The sequence below is a fragment of the Xenopus laevis genome, chromosome 5S (genome assembly GCF_017654675.1).
Source record: "Xenopus laevis strain J_2021 chromosome 5S, Xenopus_laevis_v10.1, whole genome shotgun sequence".
NCBI lineage: Eukaryota > Metazoa > Chordata > Amphibia > Anura > Pipidae > Xenopus > Xenopus laevis.
The window spans coordinates 115596112-115612965 of NC_054380.1; the positions used below are offsets into that span (position 1 = coordinate 115596112).

The 16854-nt window shown below is 41.2% G+C and overlaps 1 protein-coding gene across 1 annotated transcript; it reads right to left on the reverse strand.

Moving 5' to 3' along the window:
• Positions 1 to 1363: 1363 nt before the first annotated feature.
• On the reverse strand, positions 1364 to 13183 carry LOC108717474 (vesicle-associated membrane protein 2). The gene is made up of 5 exons (XM_041564993.1): positions 13088 to 13183; positions 6610 to 6679; positions 3855 to 4013; positions 2954 to 3005; positions 1364 to 2160 (listed from the first exon to the last, which is right to left on the reverse strand). Coding segments are annotated over exons 1-5 (300 nt in total). The 5' UTR covers positions 13090 to 13183; the 3' UTR covers positions 1364 to 2143.
• Between the last annotated feature and the right edge of the window lie 3671 nt (positions 13184 to 16854).

A 16854-nucleotide genomic window follows, 5' to 3' on the forward strand; every position in this document is an offset into this window, starting at 1 on the left:
TTCTCTTTCTTGGGGTTTATTTTTTTACAGCAACACAGCTTGCAGAGTGCCCATACAGTGAGTAGAACAATAAAAAGGAGACAGAATACAGGAAACCAGAAGTAAAAGACAAGACACAAAAAGGATCCCCTATAAGTAATAAAAGGAACAATAACATATATGCTTTTGAACAGGTAACCAATAAATGCTACCTACTGATTGGTTGCTATGAGTGACTAGACCTGTATTTAACATTGAGCCTTTTATTATATTACCCCAGGGACAAAGGTAACAGAAACCGAGAAAAGGAAAGTATAAGACATTAAGGGGAAAAGCATACAAACATCAAATTAGTATTTTATCACTGTATAGCCCATTTAACAAGTGGGTCACGTTTGCTTGTGCTACAATCTTATATTTGTGCACCATGTCCAGAAATTGATGAGTTTTGCATAAATCTTTGTTCTGTGGAAAATATATTTGAAAGCAAAGTTTAAATCTAGTTACAGAGATGAAAGTAAATCATTATAGGAAAATAGGAGCAATAGAAATAACTCTTAGGAGGGAAGAAGGAAACCCTTTTATAAATTAAGTATTAGTGGCACCTAGTGGTTATTTTTCAGAACACAGGATCCAGTAGCGTAACTGCTTACACAAAGCCGAGAAATATCAGTTCCTCTCCTTTATGGTTGGACAGTTTACCACCCAGATTTATTGGATGCAAGTCAGACAATAAACTCAATGATCTAATTGGTTGGTGTCGGCAACATCACTTCTGCAAATAAAGGGCATGTAAAGTCTAAAATAGAATAAGGCTAGAAATGCTGTAGTTTGTATACTTAATATAAACATGAACTTACTGCACCACAAGCCTAATCAAACAAATAATTTATGCTTTCAAAGTTGGCTACAGGGGGTCACCATCTTGTAACTTTGTTAAACATCTTTGTAAGACTGTGCACATGCTCAGTGTGGTCTGTGCTGCTTAGGGATCGTCATAAACAAAGCTGCTTGAGTTCTGCATGGCTGGGAGGTAAGGCAGGGGCTCCCCCTGCTGTTCATGAGTATGATTGTTTCCCTGCTCAGCAGTTAGGGACCATCTGACAATTCATATCCACAGCACTAAATGAAGGAATTTCACTGCAAACAGTCAGGTTTCTTATAAAAACGGTACACATTTTTTACTTAAAGTATATTGGAGATAGGTTTCTTTTTCATTAAAGAAAGTAAAAATGGGATTTTATTTTTTTGCCTTTACATGCCCTTTAAGCATCTATGTTAGTAAATTGGCCCCCTTGCGTTTGTCTGAATACGTGGTACATTGAAAGCGTTTTCTGCTTTACCACTTGTGTACAGATCCATCCTACACAGTGCTCTCATCAAGTTAGGCATACAAGACAAATTTTATTTGGATTATGGCACATTTTACAACCATGAATCTGCTTCAGAACAGAGAGAAAAGGACAATGGGACCATCAGGTGAAAGGGTGTCCACGAATACCACCAAACTGCCCATAATGAAGAACATTTTCTTTCTTTCTCCTAACCCATTCTTTATAAAAAAAAGCCCATTCATATTACAGATTTTCTATTCCTTGTAGTGAAAGAACTTGTTAGACCCAAGAGCCCAATCCCTATAGCTATGCCCAGATAGTGCCCACATAGTGCAAATACTACAGAGTCACTGAAGTTGCAGCACCTAAGCAAGTCTTTTTTGTGGTCTGAACCATTTAGCCCCATTCTGCACATTTATAGCTCTGTTGCCAACATAAATTGGGTTCCTTATATCAAAACAAGCTGCAACACTCTCTTCTTGTCTTGGAGCCAAAACATCTAGCTAAAAAATGGAGCTGAATTTTCTGTCCACCCTTTGGATTATAAGAGCCTTAAAGTTATATGAGCTAGGTGAGAATGTCTGTAGCTTCTGTCCCGGGTGCCAAGGTGCCTCCTATGTAGCACTCATGATGGGTGGGATTTTCTAGAGCCAGTAGGAGTCTTCTGTGTGGTTTGTTTCTGGTTATCTAACTGTGTCCCAGCAGGTTAAATCTGTTGTTAGATGTCTGGAATCTTTGCAAGATACTGCTGAGGTCAGGGAGTGGTGAGAAAACACAAGAACAACATAACCATGGAAAAAACGGAAAGACGAGAGAAAGGAACACCAAAGTCAGGTGCAGAAATAAACTAAGAAAAGGCGCAATGTGGGAGGAAAATTAAAAAAAGAGTGGCAGAAGGAGAGAAAAAAAGTACAGATCAGTAAAAAAAAGAAAAAACTCACAGTTATAGCTGAACTCCTTTCAGCCCACCATTGCCCTTCCTCTTTCCCACACACTGATTCTGGGTTCTTTGATCATATGTAATATCATGAGCACATTATGTCCCATTCCAGTCACCAACCAGGTTTAACTATTCTAACCATTCTAGACCATAACATGTAATAGCTTCTTTTTTCCATTACTAGACAAGACCAGATGTATCTGACAATTATCTGTATCTTTAGATGGAGTGAAGCATGCACCAGGAGAAAAGGAAGTGAAACGTGCAAAAGGCAGTGTGGAGGAAATGCAATAGAAGCTGAATTTACAGAAAGGAAATATAAGATGCAGTTGATTGTGTAGGGTAGAGAAGCAATTGTAGACTGTCTTGATAAGTGTAGGGTGCAGATGGGGTGTATGATAGAGATGGAAGCACAAGGCTGGGGTATATGAATGAGTAAGATACATGGAAGCCAGAAGGAAATGTAGGATGAAGAGTAAATTGTAGGTTGTAGAGGAAGGATATGGAATAAAATACATGAAGCAAAAGGAAATGTAGGATGAAGAGGAACAGGAAGCATATGGCAAAGACTGAGGTTGGAGGAAAATGGTTAGTAGAGTACAAGGGAATTGAATAGTGAATGCAGGGGGGAAGAGAAAAGAATAATACAGCAGTTTCCCAGCAAAGCATTGAGGTTTGCTCCAAAGGTTTATCCACTTACTGATGAGGATGATGAACATTATTGCACACAACACTCCCACGATAATCATCATCTGGAGAAAGAGAAAAAGAGAGTTGATTACGGTTGATTATTAATCCCATACTGAGGCATTCTGAGCAAATGCACACCACTTTTTCCCCCAATTCACCAGGGTTCATATATAAAGTGCAGGCAAGGTGCAAAGTGCAAAAAAAGTAGAGCAAACAAAAAAAGGTTTTTTTCGCAGACTAGTACCTGCCATTTTTCTGAATTGCTGCAGGACTATCTGCAGAAGTCTGTGCATGACTTATGAATACAGCGAGGCCTACATTCAGCAGCAATGTGGGGGAGGCATATTCCCTAACTTGTGAAGTCCTGTACACACCACCTTCTATAAGGGATAAGGACAGTGCTGCTTTGCCTCCAGTTCTAGGTACTGTATTCAGAGCACAACACTCAGTGACCCTGGACACAACTGCTTTAAGAAGTCTTAAAAGTTCTCATATTTGCAGTTGAAAAAAAAAAGGTAACATTGTGAAAGCTAGAAAGTGCTTAGGAGAGTGCTCTAAGCTATTTTATATGAACTTGTTGGTTAGCCAAGACTGGTTAGAAATACTCCACGAAGGGATATGTTGAACACACGTAGAGATAATTGAACTGATATTCTCAGCATGTTACAATTGGAATAAAAGAAGTTGTGAGTAAGCTAGGACATATTGCATGTAAGTGGGTGTAAAGCAATCATGTCTGTATCAGCCTGGGTATTAAAGTAATGAAACAGGTACAATAATCCATTTCCCAGTGTCATCTCCATCAGCATAGTCATTCTCGTTCCCTCGAGTACTCTTTCCACCCCCATATAAAATATATTTCTCTCTCCCATCTCATCAGCATTCCCTCTCCTATGTGTATTGCAGCTCACCTTGCAGTTATTCCACCAATACTTCCGCTTCAGTTTGGCTGCACTGGTCTCAAACTGGGAGGCTCCAGCTTGGAGAGCGTCTGCTCGGTCATCCAACTCTGCCAGCTTCTGATCTCGATCCAGAACCTTGTCCACATTTACCCGCATGATATCCACTACCTGTCACCACCAAGGGAATGGACAAATCCATCAGGAGTTATTGACCATGTAAATGAGTAGATCAAAGCTAGGACAGCCTGACACTGAGGAGACAAGCACCACAAGGGCTACTAAGTAGGGGTTGATAAAAGGAATTAAAGGGATACTATATCCCTGAGTACTGCAAGTCTTTATTGAGATTTTATACACAAGAGCCATGAATATCTTGTAAATGATATTCTTTAAAAAGGTTCTTGGTGATGTCATCAGTTATAATTGGTGCTCAGTGATGTCATTTCATGACTCACTAAGCCTTGTCTATTATAATCAATAACATACCTCCATTTTGTAACATATGAGGATATTAGTAATGATGAGTGAATCTGCCCCATTTCTGAAAAATTAGCGTTTTTACAGGCAACTTTTTTTTTTACGAGTGCAACAATTTTTTAACTCAAAATGCATTAAAGTCAATGGGCGTTTTTTCTTATGGCGACTTTTTTTGTCCTAATGCATTAAAGATAATGGGTGTTTTTTTCTCATGGAGACTTTGTTGTCCTAATCTATTAGAGTCAAAGGGTGTTTTTTTCTTATGGCGACTTTTTTTGTCCTAATGCAATAGACATTTTTTCTTATGGGCATTTTTCTCTGAGAATGCAGTTTCGCAAATTTGCACATGGTGAAATTCGAAATTTCGTCTGAAATCCATGGCTGGCGAATAAATTTGCTCATCACTAGATATTAGAAGTCATCATGGAGTTCCGTGACCAACGTAAAAGCTCTCTGCCTTCAGCTTTGTTCTTTTATATGATCATGGAACTGCTTTGTGACTTGCAATATTCTCATATTTTACAATAGTGGGTACATTATTCATTATATCATAAAATATATTTCTTTTTATATAATATGCACCATTGTATTATCCCAAACCAACAGGGAAAACACCTGCATTCTAGGTTATATTTGGCTTTGTTTTCATTTGTGGCTCCTAGTTGACATTGTTGCCACCTGGGAAGGGATGTTGCTCCAATGAGGCAAGTTGAGAAACGTAAGCACCCACTGGTTACCAGGGGCTGCAAAAAGGCCACTCCTTGTAACTTTAAGAGCCATTTTTCCAGTTTCTAGAACAGAGAGCACAGTTGTTCTTCTCTGTGTACCCCCCAGGACACCCCCTGAGCCCCCTCCAGAACAGAAAAAGTTGAGTGTGGGGGGATGGGACGGCAGCAGCAATGAAACCCACTTCTCTGGACACAAGTTCTCCAAGCTATCTGGACAATGAAAAGGGGCAATATGACCCCAGTGTACTGGGCAAGGTGGAAACTAAGACTGATTGCACATCCATTTCCATAATAGATTCCATGTGTGTACTGTATATGGTCATCAGCTGACCTTGAACTTCCATGGATATCTATGTGAGTGGCTAAATTGTACCAGTATCGAAATAATCAGCCGATGGGAAATTCTGGGTATTGACATTAGTGAGAGAGATGACATTTTGATCATATCTACAGTTAAATCCTCTCAGTCCCTCCTTTAATTAAAGAAACAGTATCACCAAAATATTAAAATGTCTTAAAATAAGGAAAATGTAATGTACAGTTGTGCTCCACTGGTACATCAGGTGTGTTTGTTTCAGAAACTCTATTATGATTTCTATAAACAAGCTGCTGCGTAGCTACGGGGGCAGCCATTCAAGTTTGAAAAAGGAGAAAAGTCACAGGATACACAGCAGATAACAGATAAGCTCTGTAGTATACAATGGGATTCTTCAGACCATATCTATTATCTACTGTGTATCCTGTGCTTGAATGGCTGCCCCATGGCTACACAGCAGCTTGTTTATATAAACTATAGTAGTGTTTCTGAAGCAAACACACCAGTTTTACCAATGTAGGCCAACACTTCATTATATTGTCATTCCTTTAAAACACTTTGATTTTTCGGTGGTACTGTTCCTTTAATCTCCAGTGGTTAAGTGAGAAATGTACAGTAATTATCAAGGTTTTTTTCCATTGAGCATAATAGCAAGTTTATCTTGGAGGTATGTTGTATTCTTCCTTTTTAAGCCACTTGAGAGCTGAAGTTGAGGTATAATACAAGGGATATTACACTGGCGGTTAGAGCCCACCCTTGTGCAGTTAAAGTTGCACAATCTCAAAAGAAATTCTGTACATCTTTAAGGAGTAAAGATAGTATAATTTAGTAAAACAAAAGGAATGCACTATTTTGGGATTTGGGTGAATCTTGAATCTTTCATTAAGCATATGTACTTTCCTTGTTCATGTGATGAAAAGTCACTTGATTTCATGTACTTAGATTTGGTTCAGCCAGGCACTTGGATTCATCTTAATTCGAATCCTAGACCTGATCCTAGATTTGGTACATCCCTAGTAATTGGTTATTATTATTTCGGTGGTGAATCCCACTGTAGGCAGTGAGAGATAGTGACAGGCAAGATAGCTGAGCAACTGAGGCTCCAACAAGGACTAAGGAAAGTCCAAGGGGGTAATACTCACAACGTAGCTGTTATTAGCAGTTAGGAACAGTTATTAGCAGTATTATAAACGGTATGTTTTACAGTATAAGGACTGAGGGCATGAAGTGGCCAATCACTTACCTCATTTACTTGTGCTTGGGTCTGTTGAAGCTTGCGGTTGCTACTTGGAGGGGGTCCCCCGGATGCTGACCTTAAATTTAACAAAAAAAAAGGTTTCACTTGGAATCTGATTTCCACTCACAGCTACTTCTTATTAAATACGTGTCTGCCTTAACCTCATCAAGTGATGTGACATTATGAGCTCAAGCAAAAAGGCCTTCCCAATACACAAGTGGGTCTTTAAGCACACTGCTGTCAGCATTTTAAAGGACAAGTTACATGAAATTTACTAGTGGGGGGTGCTGGTGTTTTAGTGCAGGCTGGGAAATCCTGTCAATAAAGGTCAACTATGGCTCTTGACAAGTGGACCGGGACAATGTCATTGATGATCTAACTGTTGCCCCCCCCCGGAGCAGAATGATTTATCAGCTCAATGGACAAAGATCCAATTGTTGATAACCTGGACAAACTAATGGATCATTTTACTGTGTCCAGCTCTAGAAGCAGAGAACCCAGCCTGGTTAGACGGACTAAAAGGAGCCAAAAAGCCCGTCACGTGCAAGACATGCAGCATAAAGTCTTCTGAAAACAGAAAGTATTTACTTGCCTCGTGCCATTTACATAGCACTGCCTTCATACCACTAATGAGAGTTAGACTCTCACATAAGGCATTATGGGCGAAGGCATGCAAATTGCTCCTTTATGTCCTTTTGGCCAACTATACATCCAGAACCGCTGGTTTTATAGCACAGAGTGGCATAACTATAGAGGAAGCAGACCCCGCAGTCGCAGGGCGGCCCGGGAAACAGGGGAGCCCAGACTGTGGGGTCTGCTTTCAGCTTATATTACAGACAAAACTTATTTTCTGCTTGATAATTAGTGATGACCCCTAAGCTTAGCTTCTCAACAGCTGCTCAGAGCCCACTGAGCATGTGAGTGTCACAGACACGTTCCAAGACGGTGACCCCCTGTGACAAGTTTGAAGTCCTGGATCATTGCTGCTATTGACAAGCTGAAACTTTAGACTAGTGCAATAAGTTCAGTATATAAACATGGCATTTTTAGCCATATTCAGTTTTAGGGTTTAGTTCTCCTTTAAGGCAGAGGTATGAATATGGCACAAGGCAAGTAAATACTTTCTATTTTCAGAAGACTTTATGTTGCAGCTTTGGAAGGAAATGGGGTAGTAGTCAGAGACAGGTCTGACATGCTTTAATGAAAAGATAAAGTAAAACAGCTGGGGGGGGGTGACAGTTCTGATTTGCATTATCTTCCCTTTTATTTTGGGCCTCTGACATCCTTTATGTCTCTTTTATCCTGGGTCCCTTCTTGTGTGACTGGTAAGAATATAGTTCTTCCTCTGACACAGGTTAATTGAGCTCTGAGAACACAATAACTAGATGAGCATCTTTTTATTTATTTATTTTTAAAGTTTTTATTTTGTATTTCGAACATAAACAACATTACACATGACAGGACATTCAGTTAGAGCAGTCAATAATAACAGGTGCCCATCAGTAGTTGTATTCTAATACATGTTGGCATTGTATATTTGACAGCCAGAAGGGACAATGGAAAAGGAGCATAGACAGTGGCATTACTATAAAGGAAGCAGACTCGCCGAGGGGGGGGGCACAGGCTACATCAGTGATCCCCAGCTAGTGGCTCATGAGAAACATGTTGCTCACAAACCCTTTTGATGTTGCTACCAGTTGCCTCAAAGCAGGAGCTTATTTTTTTAATTCTTGGCTTGGAGGAAAGTTTTGGTTGAATAATAACTAGGTGTACTGCCAAACAAAGTCTCCTGTAGGCTGCCAGCTCACACAAGAGCTGCCAAATAGCCAATCACTGCCCTTGTTTGGCACACCCAGGGGCATTTGTCATGCCTGCATTGCTCACCCAACTCTTTTTACATCTGGATGTTGCTCCTGGGATATAGCATAGAAATACCCCTTTTCCAGCCTCTGTTATTTAAACATTTGTTTCAGAGGACCATGGCCCACTTGTTTTTAGCCTTAATGAACAGGCTAGAGAATCATGTAAGAATCATCTTGTACGGTTGTGAAAAGTCATTTTTTCCACAGTCTCACTTCCCAACCTCTGGGCATAACGCTAATGGCCCAAATAGGGTTTTAAAGGCATGCCTCAATTGCATGTAGTGAAATGCAGTAGTTGCAGATCCACATTCCCTAGTCTCTCTTTAAGGGGTTCAAATTGGATAAAGGCTCCATTATGGAGAAAATTGTGTGTAAGGAGAGTGAGAGATATGGGGAGTTGAGATCCTCCTTTCTGTTTAGCTACCTTGGCCCAAGCTATGGAGGGAGGTTATAAGTTCCTAGTGGAGCTGGGGTAAGTCTTGCTTAGTCCTATATTGAGCATTTCACAATGGTTCGAAGAAGCCTACAATGTTACCGTGCAATGCTGTATGCTGGTTGGTTAGAGGTGAGCCTGAAACCAATTGTGAACGGAAGTCACTTAAGGTGGCCAAAGACGTAGAAATCCGTTCGTTTTGCAGATCTCTCCCCGATATGCCCACATTGAAGTGGGCGATATTGGGCTGATCCGATCGTGGGCCCTCGGGCTCAACGATCGGGTCATAATGTATCCGATACGGGCGGTCGGTTTGCGGGACCACATACAAGCACAGATGCGGCTGCAACCCGTCTGGATTGTTTAACCTGCCCGATCGAGATCTGGCCGACTTTTGTCCAGATATCAATCAGGGAAGCCCGTCGGATGGCCCCACACACGGGCCAATAAGCTGCCGACTCGGTCTGTCGGCAGCTTTTATCGGCCCGTGTATGGGGGCCTTTAGCTAGCAGTATAGTACAGTTTGGTAAAGCAAGGTTGTTAATATCATAGCAATTAGCTATGTCAATAGCAATTTATTTAGCCATTTGAGATGGCTGTCCAACTGCTCTTGCAATTGATTCAATGTCTGCTCAACAGTATAGACTAAAAAGGACTTTACAGGAACATTAAGTAAAATACCCCTTCAAGTGTGCCGTTCAGTTGATTTACCATTGTATGTTGCCTGGAAACAATCTTTCCTGGAACACTTCGATTGCATTTGGGACTGGATGACTATGTGCTATGTTTAACCTCACACACTGCTATTTATAGCTATTTTGGGGACTGTGTTTATACTTAAACGATTAGAGTCTGCATGAGTGAACTCATTAATTGATGTATACATTACTTTACACAAGTGCAGCCCTGGGAGGAAGTATAGGACTGAACTGTATCACAACAACTAGAAGTTTCTGGGCCCCACAGCAAAATCATTTTAGGGCCTCCATAAACTTTGGGAATAAGCCATTTCTCATTAATTAATTATCAAACCCACTGAACCTTCTTTAAATGGGTACTTTGAGCATATCGAATGACCAATTCATAGCAACTTTTCAATTGGTCTTCATTTTTTAAATTTTATATAGTCTTTTAAAATTATTTGCCATCTTCATCTTCATATTCCAGTCTCTTATTCAAACTACTGCCTGGTTGCTAGGGTAACTTAGACCCAACAGTCTGTTTTCTATGTTACTATACCCCCGGGACTGCACCTGATTTTTGTGCTTGGCCCAAGCAACTGCTTTTTAGTGCCCAAATACTCCCAATATAAATAGTTTCTTCAAATGGCATCTCGATAATGGGAGTGGCGATTCTTTGAAGAGTTTTTATGCTATTATTGATCTAGAACACGATGAATTGATTAAGCCCGAGTGTGTGAATGTAGCATTAAACATATTAAGAAGCAGGAAGAAAAAAAATAAGGTGAAAGTGAAGTTGTGCCCTAATTCAGAGTCCAATAAAACAGCTCCATCTAGTGACCTAATGACATGAGACAAGTAGTACTTGTTTACACAGAGAGAGTAGAACATTTTGATTTGACACTACTCATTACTGGTCTGGCTGAAGGAAGAATTAATTTATGCGTGGATACAAGTGCTGGAGCCAAGTGCTGGGAATGTGGACTCCCAAATACAAGCCCTTTACATGGACCTCACAGTGCAGAACTGACTGTTTATTGCAGCACTTTGCTCTACATAACGGAGGGCACAAACAGTTGCAACTATCAATTCCATGTACAGGATGCATCATGGGAAACAATATAATTAAACTCTTTTATTTATTTTTTTGCCTGGGATTTTCTTCTGTAGCCATGAATGCAAATGAAATATATCATGCTATGATAACTAATTGGATTTGTGAATTTCGGTGTGAAGTGCTAATTAACAACAAGACACCTCAGAAAGAGGGGGTGGTGTGATGGCTTGTGGGCAAGAGAAAAGAAGGGGGGAAGGCGTGATGCACAGGTTTGGGCTAATTTTAGCTACATGACATGGAGGAGGTGCAAGTTGTTAGAGAATCACACAATGAAGTGGGACAAAAATACAGATCACTTTAATTACTTCCAAAATGTGTTTCTAGGTTGGAAATTATCTTTGCCCCCCTAGAGAGCAGTGAGTATGTCCATTATAGGGTCCAGTATAGCGTCCATGTGTTGGATTAGTGTTTGGGCACCATCCAGTTTACTAGGTCAGCTTAGTGGCTTCCCCAGGGTGCTGCTCTTTCCTTCATATGGTGTTAAGCTATAACTCCCAGAAACCCCTGCATTACTGTACATGCAGTCATTACTTGGTTGAATATATGAAGGTTTTAGCAAAACATTTGTACTAGTTGCCCAACCTACAGTCTTCTCTCACTGACTGACCCAAGTTCTATGTACAGTTCTACATGCATCCAGTGGCTGTACTTTTTCAGGACTGCAGTTCCTTACCTTGAGTTTATGCAGCGCTGATTGGTTGCTATGGGTCACCCAATTGAATTTTACCTGATTTAGCTAATGCACTTCTACAACACTAAATATAGCTTTCATTGGTCCAGTGCTTGTTTGCCATAGGGCCCCAACTAGTTTGGTACAATCTTTAATCCAAGACTAGTCCATATGTCCTAGAAGCAGATTGGACAGATTGGTGGCAAGCCCTGAGCAAATGGACACTGTCCATGGGAAAAAACTTCAGCACTGAGCATGTGGACAGCGCCGTGACACTGGGAGACATTACAGTACTGAGTTGTATGGGGGGAGCCCAGCCTGTTAGTGGAGTTGCTACTTACCTATTTAATCCAGAGTGGCTGTTGACTAATTATCAATTTACATGCGACTACGTGGCTTTTGTACTGCCATACAGAGTGCATCTAACCAAATTGCTAATTAGCCCTTTAATTGCAGTTTGTTTCAGTATGCAGATTTAAAACGATGATGTACCAGCACTACCTTTCAGCACTCTACACATGGGCAGTATGGTGAGAAATGTGAGCATCTGAGCACATGGGAATTAGGGTGAGAAGTACTGAGCGTATGGACATTAGGGTGAGAAGCACTGAGCATATGGACCCTAGGGTGAGAAGAACTGAACATTTGGGCATTAAGGTGAGAAGTATTGAGCGTATGGGTAATAGGGTGAGAAGTACTGAGCATATGGGCGATAGGGTGAGAAAAACTGAACATATGGGCATAGGGTGAGAAGTACTGAACGTATGGGCATTAGGGTGAGACGTACTGAATATATGGGCATTAGGGTGAGAAGTATTGAGCGTATGGGCATTAGGGTGAGAAGTAATGAGCGTATGGGCATTAAGGTGAGAAGTAATGAACATATGGGCATTAGGGTGTGAAGTACTGAATGTATGGGCATTAGGGTGAGAAGTACTGAGCATATGGGCATTAGGGTGAGAAGTACTGAACGTATGAGCATTAGGGTGAGAAGTACTGAACGTATGGGCATTAGGGTGAGAAGTAATGAACATATGGGCATTAGGGTGAGAAGTACTGAGCGTATGGGCATTAGGGTGAGAAGTACTGAACATATGGGCATTAGGGGGAGAAGTACTGAACATATGGGCATTAGGGTGAGAAGTACTGAGCGTATGGGCATTAAGGTGAGAAGTAATGAACATATGGGCATTAGGGTGAGAAGTACTGAACGTATGGGCATTAGGGTGAGAAGTAATGAACATATGGGCATTAGGGTGAGAAATACTGAACATATGGGCATTAGGGTGAGAAGTACTGAATGTATGGGCATTAGGGTGAGAAGTAATGAACATATGGGCATTAGGGGGAGAAGTACTGAACGTATTAGGGTGAGAAGCATTGCGCATGTTACTACATACAGGGGCAGTATGATAAGAAGCTCTTAGTACACGGGCAGTAGGATGAAAAGCTTTCAGTACATGGGCAGTAACATTTCTGGGTAGAATTAGGGATAACTTGCTCATGTACTGAGCCCAGAGACAAATGGGCACCTTAGTTTATGTGCAGTAGTTAGGGGGTGAATGTGCTGATGGGAAGTAAAAGATGTTTGGAGAGCAGATGAGAGACAATGAATGGAGTGAGATTTATACAAGGGGGGGTATAGGAACAGAGAATGGGGTATCCCTGCTGCTGGGGGCAAGCACTGACCTGGTAATGTGTCAGTCTCAGTTTCCTACTTACATGATTCGTGTTGGTTCCTCTGCTCCTCTCCCCACTGCAGCCCAACAGATCTGCAGGTTTCACTACATTCATCATCCAACAGGGAAGGGAGGGAGTGAAGGGGCCAGGCAGGAGGCGGGTAATGGGTGGGCAGGGTTGCTAGGTGGGGGGCATGTGTATCGCATTATGTCCTACCTGCCCTACTTCTTCTTTATCTACAATATTTGCCTCTCACTGCCCCTCTCTTGATTCTCCTTCTTCTATCTCATTGTTTCCTTTTGCCTTTAGTTACCCTCTGCCGATTCCTCCCCACAGCGTCATTGCTAAAATCTCATGCCTTCCATTTGGTTAGCTTTAACCTCTGCCCGTGGAGCTGCCATGCCACTCTAGAGGTAACACAGTTTCCCCCTAGATTCAAACATAATCCATAGACATAGATGCTATACTGTTGGCCTTTTGTTAACTCCTTTACCAAAAACACAACATTTAGACTGTAACTCTTTGTTGAATTTCCAAAAGCAAAATATTTGTGCAAATATTATTTGTAATATTTTTAGCTACCTGCTAATCATTATGCAGAATTATAATGTTACATTGGCCCCAAATGTCCCCTTATACAGGTCCCCAGTTTGAGAAGTGGTGCAGGCCTTGATTGTACAAATGCAGAGTGACTGTGAAATTACAGAGACGCCCAAAAGCAATAATAACCCAGACTGCAGATCCCCAACTTAAAATTGTGTTACAGCTCTAAAGATACATCTAGGCAGTACAGCTCTTATATCAAGGGTTTATATCCTGCTTATGATAAAAAATCATTTTGCAACAAAGGCAAAAGTTCAGTGGTTGGGTTACCTTCAGCAACCAATCAGCAGATAGCTTCACTGGCCCACTAGTGTCCTATCTGCTCTATAGTCAGTGGATACTAAGGAACATATTGAGTCAAAGCAGTCTGCTAGAGGGTGATGGGAGTATTGAATGACAACTGGAGGCCAGACTGGACATCATTACTCCAGTGCAGTTGCTACAGGTTACTGTAACTGTGAACTTTTGCAACTATATTAATAAATACTACTCTGCTTTGCCTTTTTGTAACCAGGTAACATGGCCGTGTGCCCATTCTCCCTAAATGTGTCTCTGAAAGCAAAATCACAGCAGGAAATTGCATTAAACATAAAGTATATTACATGGACAGAAGGAGATGGGTCTGCAAAGGAGGAGATTGCGACCAGGCCCAAATACAATTAGTAAATTACACAATCATACTCAGGATGGGGATTATTTGTTGAAAAAGGACAATTATATCTGTAGGAGAATATAGCAATGAGGTAATGAAGATGGATCCATGAGGAGCTGAATTGGGTGCAAGCAGGGGACAGAGGTTTATAAGAGCTACAGGCTGGGCTTACACAGCTCCAACTACAGAGAACAGGACAGAAAGGGGACTCAGGTAAGTTGTCATCTTTTCTCTCTTAAGCATCAGCACCCTGGTATAAAACAGGCTTTGTGGGGACATACCTGTCCAAAATATGGAGCCATTGTTGAATTATTATTCTCAACAATTGAGATTCATTTGATGGAACTGAATGACAGGGCTGCTGGGGGATACTGGCCTATAGCACGGCGATACCTGACCAAGCAGCTGCTTATCTGTGTCAATCATACAGCACAGTCAATGAGAACATTTTGCTAATATTTAGTGCATTTTCATACAAACATTGTAATGAATTTATCGGACCAGATAGGCTTCAACTTCAGAATCTATAAACTAAGCCCAATTTACAGGCACAGTAGGGTTCCATTTGCCTTCCCTCCTCCAACATCAATTACAATCTGGTATGATTCAAACAGATCAACCAGAACTGCAGCGCTATCAAAGCAGTAATATGTTACTATCCTATTGGGCTCTGCCCAGATTACACTGACCCATGCGCTGGGCTCATGTCACAGCTGTTGCTTTCTTTAGCTGACAGTTATTCTTGCACTAGTATAAATGCTGAATATACATCACCCCGAGTGATATGAATTAGACTGGTCATCACACACTTTTACAGATTCCAAACTGAAATACATGCTACATAAAATCTTGGCAGTCAATAGACATAGTAGTTAACATAGTATGTGAGGTTGAAAAAAAGACACGTCCATCAAAACATTTTAGGTCTATATATAACCTGCCTAACTGCTAATTGATCCAGAGGAAGGCAAAAAAAAAAAAAAACATCTGAAGTCTCTCCAATTTGCCTAAACTTGTACTATGAGCTACAGGTCAAGGTTAATTCTCTATGCATGAGGCATCTCCATTGAGATTTCTTACACCCACTGCTCCTCACTGTGATGGGCTCTTAGCCTTCTGCAGCATCATGCCTTCCTGGTACCAGCAGCAGTCTCATTATACAGTATATAGCTGACCAATCATGACTGCCCCAGGCTTATTGTAGAAGCAATATGGCGTAACCTTCCAGCCACTCATGTCCTTATGTCCTGGTGTTAGAGATCACATACATATCTACATACACACATAGTACATGTACATTAGTGATGTGTTGGTCAGATAAGATACGACCCGCAACCGCCTTCCCCCTTGCTTTTATAGACCCGCCCCATTGATGACCTCACAAAAGGGGTGGGGCTAACATTCACGTGTCTATAAAAGCGGAAGCCGGCAGTGTAAGGTCGCGGGAGGGGAAAGCAGTCAGAAGAGCTCAACCCGGACCTGCCCGCGACCCGAAAATGGGGGTGCTTGGGTCGGCCCAAACCTGAACAACCCACGGGTATCAGGCCAGTCTGCACATCACTAATGTACATACGTATTACATGCAAAATGGGTTATGTGCTATTACCCCAGGGAGGGTCCACTCACTGCTCATTCAGAAACACAGCACTGCATTCATGAGAGTGGCTGCAGATAGTGGCAAGGCCAGTGGTTCCCAAACTTTAAATCAATGGATAAGTGAATACCATTTGGCCTTTGTTCCCATTCTGTTACTAATAAAAGAGCTTTAAACTGAATATCTCTGCAGTGCCAGATCAGAAACTTCCTCTCCTTCCACACTGATGGGCAGTATACTGATGTAGCATCATGGGTACAACCATTCCCTCATTGGATGCCTCTCTAGATCTGACTTGTGCCTTATCCCTCAGGTACCAACCAATAGGGACAATTCGTTCATGAATCAGGGGCATCCGTAGTGTGTTCTGTTTATTAAACCTGGACTCATGTAAGAGCAAAGCTTAGCCATGGGTCTAAACGTCTCATAGAATTCCATACATGAAAAAAAGGCTGTGTCCATATTTTTGCATTACCTGGATAAGGCCATCTTATTAATAGAATGCAGCTAAGTATTAATTGGCAGTAAGAGATGACAGTCAGTAGGGGCATGGCCTCACCTACAGGCCTTAATCTCTAGCATGTATGTGTCTAATAAACCCCACAAAATGGGGAAACCACTGTAAATTGTAGCATTTATGACCTTCTTATGTATGTCAGTAAGTTACCCACCAACTTTGATTGTAAGCTCTACAGGACAGGGAATTTTCTCGTCGATTTAGCACTTAATCTTGAATGCAAATGTATTAAAGTATTATTGTATTATTACCTGTTCCATTCATGTATTGCTTAGATGTACAACATGTATTAAAGAACAGGATCCATTATGTGGAAACCCATTATCCACAAAGCTCTGAAATGCAGGATTGCCGTTTCCCATAGAGTACCATTTAAACATGGTAATTTTTGACCATCTTAATAAAAATGCATAATAATAAAAAAAAATCCTTAATAATAAAAT

Coding starts and splice junctions, on each gene's coding strand:
- LOC108717474 (XM_041564993.1), bottom strand. Junction 4,014..6,609: donor CCCAAGCACAAGTAAATGAG/GTAAGTGATTGG, acceptor TGGTGGTGACAG/GTAGTGGATATCATGCGGGT. Junction 3,006..3,854: donor ATTGGTGGAATAACTGCAAG/GTGAGCTGCAAT, acceptor CTCTTTCTCCAG/ATGATGATTATCGTGGGAGT.